The sequence below is a fragment of the Eutrema salsugineum genome, unplaced genomic scaffold, assembly GCF_000478725.1.
Source record: "Eutrema salsugineum unplaced genomic scaffold, Eutsalg1_0 scaffold_9, whole genome shotgun sequence".
In the NCBI taxonomy this organism is placed as follows: domain Eukaryota; kingdom Viridiplantae; phylum Streptophyta; class Magnoliopsida; order Brassicales; family Brassicaceae; genus Eutrema; species Eutrema salsugineum.
The window spans coordinates 7,054,413-7,060,918 of record NW_006256342.1 but is presented as its reverse complement, the minus strand read 5'-3'; the positions used below and the strand labels follow the sequence as shown (position 1 = coordinate 7,060,918).

The window sequence follows — 6,506 nt, the reverse complement described above, 5'->3', positions numbered from 1 at the left end:
CATTGAGGCTCGCAACTCTTTGATCTACTGGGTCTGCGCACGGGTCAGTCTCCTAAGTAGGCGAGATCGCTCCTGTTCTTCTCTCCTTAACTTGTCTCCGTACTCCACCTGCTCGACCCATTGGAGATTCTCCTCTTCCTCAGTTGGATTGTTGTCGCCAATTGGGTCGGTGACTATGTCTGTTTAGATGCCATTAAGTGCTAAGGCGAGCTCTTCTTGACTTATCCGCTGAGCCGAGCCGTTTTGCTGCGATTTTCTGGTTCCGTCGCTCTACTGGACGTACACATCGATCACGTCGTTTTCCTCCTCATCACCTCGCCGGCTTGAATTCCGACGAAGCGGGGGCGGATCAGTCATATTAACTCGAGTTACTGCTGGAGTTTGTTCGCTGAGGGGACGAAAAATTGGTGGAGCCATGGGATTTCTTATGCTGCTACCGGATAAGCCTGCAGGTGTCGAGAAGTCGAAGCGTCTCCTGACTCCATCTGTCGGATCAGAGATCCTGGCTCTCCAAGTCGGATGTCGTCTTTCAATCGTTATTGCGTCGAGTCTCTCCGTGATCGCCCCGCTCGTCGATTTTCTTCATCAACGTGGTCATCATGTTCTGCATCTCCTCCTGAGCTTCAGTGGTTGTCGTTGTCGTTCTTGGTGGTGGAGCATCTTTCTCTGCGCCGTTGTTGTTGTTGTTCTCGTCGTCGGAAGCGTTGCTCGCCATGTCTTAAAGTCTTATCGATTTTAGAGTAAGAAATTTTGATGTCCCCACAGACAGCACCAAATTGTATGAGCCAAAACTCACACAACCAAAATTTGTTTAAGGAAATTTTAGGGATCAGAAATTTCTAGAGTTTTTCTCGACAGAACTCAAGATCGAAAAAGGTTTTTATTGCTGTGAAATTGCTTAGGTCTTATTGCTCTCGAGTTGTGAAAAGTTACATAATAAATCCAATACAATGACTATGTATACTAATTCTTTAAATCGCCTAGCCGAAAGTCTCGAGAAAATTTTTGGAATGTTTCCTTCTCGTCTCATGCGGCCGCCGTAACGCTTCTGCCTAAATTTTTTACGGGTTTTACATCTTCGCAGCTAGGCCCACTTGCTGTTTGAATTTGCTCACTGAAACGTCACGCCGCGGCCCAATTCGTTAAGATCCGGCTCAGCTCATTCGATTGTCCTTTGCTGTGGCTCGATTTTTCCAAACATTTAACCATTTTTGAGATGGTTAAAATGTTTCGGATGAAACCAACTCCAACATGTAGAACCAAAACTCCTAAAAAGATCCCGACACAAAAAGGAAAAATCCCAACCGAAAACTCAACTTTTTAAAACCCAAAAACTCTAAATAGAAAAGAGAATTCTAAACAAAAAGGAGAGTCAAAATTCTATTTTTTAGTGTTGAGTTTAATTATTTTTAAAAGGAAAATTAACAAAAAAAAAGGAAATATACGTCCTAAAAGAAAGAAAAAAATTGAAAATTTTGGAAGGAACAAAAAGTATATCGATGTATTGAATGAGTATATATTTACATGTCATTCTAATCAATCCCGTCAATGTAAATAGAAATTTTCCTCTAGTCATATTTCTAAAGGTCTTAGTGATATAATAAAGATGACATTAGATGTAGACGTCAAATATATTTAATAATTTAAGAAGCGGTTTGAAGAAAACACGGAGCATAGTTATTTAGGAGGACGAGACAAAGCTGAATTAAGTTGTAACTATTGTGCGTACTCTGTTTTTAAATATTTCTAATATAAAGTTGATCTCGTAACTACATATTATTCTCAAGATTCACATCTCAAGCTTAAAATAAAAATTTCGTACGTATTGTTTGATTAACTTTGATTTACTAGCACATTTTAAGGCTAGTAGATATGAATTGGAAAAGTTGTTATGTGAATTTAGAAAGATAAATCTTAAATACGATATTTAAATGAATCTAGCTAGTTAGGGAATAATAAAAGGTTAATTTTTGTTTTTTGAAATTTTAAAAGTAAAAGCATTGGTTTTTCTTTTCCTTTCCGAGGAGGAAAATAAAAAGAACAAATCTTTTGGACTTCCAACACTCAATCTTTCGCCTTCCTCTATACAATATTTTTTCATCTTCTTTCGTATCAAAATATCTTCTCTCTCTCAAACTATCAAAGAAATGTTTGCATACAATTGAGACGTCTTGAGATTGCAGTGAAAGAGTTTGAAAGATGCAGAAATTGTGGGAAGTAAAGGAAAACAAGAAGAAGGAGAGAATCGTCAAAGGAAAAGATCTAGTTGATGTTGTCTTCTCATGGTCTCTTCTTGATGTGCTAAACTCAAATCTCTACAAAGGAAAGGTTCTGTTTTCTTCTAAGTCTTTATATTTCCCTAGAAACCTAAGGACATATACTTACTTGCTTTGGTTGCTTTGTGGTGTTTTTGTTAATACTAGGTCGATAAGATCCCTAACACATTCCCATCAAGCACAGAGTATTTTAAGTCATTTGTTAATCCGCTTGTTGAAGAGACACATGCTGCTTTGCTGTCAAGTATGGAGACTCTGAGACGAGCTCCAGCTTTCAAATTTTGGGAAATCAAGCCAGCCAAAGATTTTAAGCCTCCTAAGAGTCTTTATTATGAGGTTACTTTGCAGACAATGTCTGATAATATAACCAATGGAGAACGAAAACTGTTAGAGTTTAATGATCTCATTGCAGTGACTGATAAGAAGCCTACTCGAATTGATGACTTGAGATGTTCCAGTGAGCCTTACTTGCTAGCTCTTGTTTGTGGAGTGAACGAGGATAATCCACATTTGATAACTATTTTGGCTTCAAAACCCATCGTTTTTGAGGACGATAACATGGAAACGACAAAGAAAGGAAAGGGTGTGAAGAAAAGCCTCACCCTCTTTGGTGTTTATTTGATCAACATGATGACCAATATTCGTATTTGGACTGCGTTGCATCCAGGTCCAGAAGGAGGAAACTTAAAGCTTATATCTAGAGTACTTCAAAGCAACAATGAGGTAGTGAAGATACATTCACCTGAGGAACTCTTGGAACATATTCAAAAATCATATCTTAAAACTCTGTTTCTTGTGTAGGTTGGTGGTGGAAGTTGTGTGCCCTGCCAAGAAAACGGTGAGAATGTAGTGCCACATCACTTAGAGAGAACGATACGGTCATTCAAACTGAATTCATCTCAGGAGGATGCCATTTTGCGTTGTCTAGAAGCTAAAGATTGCTACCATTGCAATACTATCAAACTCATATGGGGACCACCGGGAACGGGGAAGACGAAGACAACAAGTGTTCTGCTTTTGAACCTTTTGAAAATGAAATGTAGGACCTTGACTTGTGCTCCAACTAACATAGCGGTTTTGGAAGTTTGCTCCAGGCTTGTGAAATTGGTCTCTGAGTCATTAAGGTTTGGTGGGTATGGTCTTGGAGATATTGTGTTGTTTGGTAATAAAGAAAGGATGAAGATTGAAGAGCGGGAGGATCTTTTTGACGTTTTTCTTGATTACCGTGTTGAGGAGCTCTATACTTGCTTTCAGGCTGTGACCGGATGGAGAGCAAATGTAAACCATATGATCAGTTTGCTCAGTGATCCAAAAAAAGTTTATCACCAGTCCATCGAGAAGGAATATCACGGAAAGCGTTTCTCGTTTAGGCAATTTGTAGAGGAGAGGTTTAGAAAACTCAGGATTGACCTGCATTTTCAGTTCTCAACATTGTTCCTGCATTTGCCAACTGCTTTGCTTTCCTTTCAAGTGGCGGAAAAGATGAACCGGACTAATGATCTCCTTAGAGTTATGACAATTTCAGATGTGGTGGCAAATCGTCGGTCTTGTCATGGAAGATTGAAACATGTCGTTAAAGATTTTAGGAAAGATGGCAGATTGGAGAATGATTCAAGAAAGCAAGATTGTCTAGAGATGTTAGTATCGATCTGCAATAGTATCAAACTTCCGGATTTTATAGGAATGTTTGATCTTAAAAAACTCTGCTTAGCAAACGCATATCTGTTGTTCTGCACAGCATCAAGCTCTGCCAAGCTACACATGAGTAGTCCAATACAGCTCCTTGTGATCGATGAAGCTGCTCAGTTAAAGGAATGTGAATCAGCGATTCCTTTGCAGCTTCCAGGAATTCAACATGCTGTTTTGATCGGTGATGAGAAGCAATTGCCTGCAATGATCCAAAGCAAGATTGCTTTAGAGGCTGATCTTGGAAGGAGTTTGTTTGAAAGATTGGTGCTCTTGGGCCATAAGGAGCAGTTGTTGAACATGCAATACCGGATGCATCCTTCGATTAGTATTTTCCCAAACAGAGAGTTTTACGGTATGAAGATTTTGGATGCTCATTCTGTAAGAGTGAGAAGTTATGAGAGAAAATTTCTTCCTGAGAAAATGTATGGACCTTACTCTTTCATTAACATACCCTATGGAAGAGAACAGTTTGGACAAGGATACAGTTTGAAAAACGTTGTGGAGGTCTCTGTCGTGGCTGAGATAGTCTCGAAGCTTTACTCAGGTAAACAAAACTTAAATCAGATCAGTCTTCGAAATTAGAGTTTGTTGTTGATTCTTGGTTTGTAATGTAATATGCAGTATCAAGAAAGGCACGGAAACCAATCAGCGTCGGTGTGATTTCTCCTTACAAGGCTCAAGTGTTTGCAATACAAGAAAAGATTGGCGAAAAGTATAATACAAGTGAGCAATTCACCGTGAGTGTTAGGTCTGTAGATGGGTTTCAAGGCGGTGAAGAAGATATTATAATAATCTCAACTGTTAGGTCTAATGGTAAAGGAGCAATTGGTTTTCTATCTAACCAGCAAAGAACCAATGTAGCACTCACACGTGCGAGGTATTGATCTAACACTTTTGTCACTTTCCTTAATTTAGCTACTATTGTGAATCTGTTAGTTTTGTTCTTAGTTTTTCTACTATTGTGAACCAATGTAGATATTGCTTATGGATTCTTGGGAACGAAGCGACTTTAACGAACAATAAATCAGTGTGGAGGCAGTTAGTAGATGATGCGAAAGCACGAGACTGTTTCCATGATGTAGACGATGATGAATCATTAGCTCAGTGTATTGAAAGATCAACAACAGCACTTGATGATCTTAGTAAGCTTGAGAACAAAAAGCTTATCTCCTTTGAAAATTCGATATGGAAGGTATTATACTCCATTCGTTCCCTTTTGTAATATATTTTAGAGGTATTTTGTTTCATCTCATGTTTTTCAAAATTGATGCAATTTTTTTATTATTTATTTACTCTCTTGCGACCATTTGCTTGTGTATTCCGCTATGTCTTATAATATTGTTTAAACTGTTTCTAGTGAAGTTATGGTGTTCTTTACGTAGAAATAGAACGTAGTATAATTTTTAATCTTTTAATCTTCGTGATTTAGCCAAAACATCTTTTTTTTCTAACGATCATTAGTCTGCTTCTCTGATCTTTTTCTCCCACAGGTTTGGCTTAGCAATGAGTTCTTGAAATCTCTGGAGACGATCGTAGACTCTGAAATCAACAAAAGAGTTATGAGCTATTTGGAGAAGTTATCAAATGGGGAGCTTAACCAAGAGTCGGAGACTGAGAATTTGTTTAGACAACACGAGATCGATGATGGTCTAAGTCTCATTTGGGCAATAGACATTATCAAGAGAGAGAATCACTATGTCCAAGTTTTGAAGATCTGGCACGTTTTGCCATCTTCTGATGTTTCTCGTGCCGAGAAATGTCTAGAGCAACATTTTAAAAGATATACGAAAGTCAAGATTGAACGGTGCAGATACATTTGCTCTCAAGGGTAAGTATAGTTGAATTTTGTGGCTATGATTAGGCAGAACTATGAGTAATATATATGTTTTTGTTGTTTTTGTATTGTTGCAGAAATTTAGCTGTACCGATGAGATGGCCGGTTAAGTCTTGCTCGCAGAATGATGTTATAAGCGACATTTCAAGGTCGTTTGCGTGTTTGAGTGTTTTGGAGGAAACTGAGACTCCCAAACCAATCAAGTAAAGTTTCTTTGTTGAATCTTTGAAATTTAAGAGTTTTATAGAAAAGCACTTACAATCATATTCTATGTTTATTTATCTCTATTTTGTTCGCAGGAAACAATCGACGGTGAAGAAGGTGTGGAAGATTAGAAGAAAGGTTCAAGTCCAAAGATCTTGACTGTTTCTTTCGTAAAAGTATTGACTGAGTTTCAAGCACACTCTTTGTTTCCTCTCTTACTTTTTAAACAACGTTAGTCTGCTTCTTTTGGGACTTGTTGATTTAAGAAAATTTAGACTTTTTGTCCTATTATCTTTACCAATTGTATAGAGAAAAAATGGGTCATATAGACTAATGGTATTTCGTCGTCCTAGTCAGATAACGTGAAGTTAAGTATCGTACATGGTTCGTCTTAGCTAAATAATCCAAAGAAATGAAAGAACGCATTTCAAGTGACACAAATGGGATTCTTAAAGTCTCTCAAAATATGTAACAGATTCTAGGCCTCGTTCTTCTACTCTCTT

At 38.0% G+C, this 6,506-nt stretch overlaps 1 protein-coding gene across 2 annotated transcripts; it reads left to right on the top strand.

Annotated features, from left to right (window-relative positions):
- The first annotated feature begins 2,199 nt into the window (after window positions 1–2,199).
- Window positions 2,200–6,216, top strand: LOC18008391 (uncharacterized ATP-dependent helicase C29A10.10c). 2 transcript variants are annotated; one of them, XM_024153846.1, is made up of 9 exons: window positions 2,200–2,328; window positions 2,424–2,999; window positions 3,078–4,509; window positions 4,587–4,842; window positions 4,941–5,157; window positions 5,456–5,629; window positions 5,720–5,793; window positions 5,877–6,002; window positions 6,099–6,216. In XM_024153846.1, the coding sequence occupies exons 1-9, from the start codon at window positions 2,200–2,202 to the stop codon at window positions 6,160–6,162; spliced, it is 3,048 nt and encodes a 1,015-aa protein (XP_024009614.1). In that variant the 3' UTR covers window positions 6,163–6,216. The 2 variants fall into 2 exon arrangements, with proteins under 2 accessions (XP_024009614.1, XP_024009613.1); XM_024153845.1 differs by having other exon boundaries at window positions 5,456–5,793.
- Window positions 6,217–6,506: the final 290 nt, after the last annotated feature.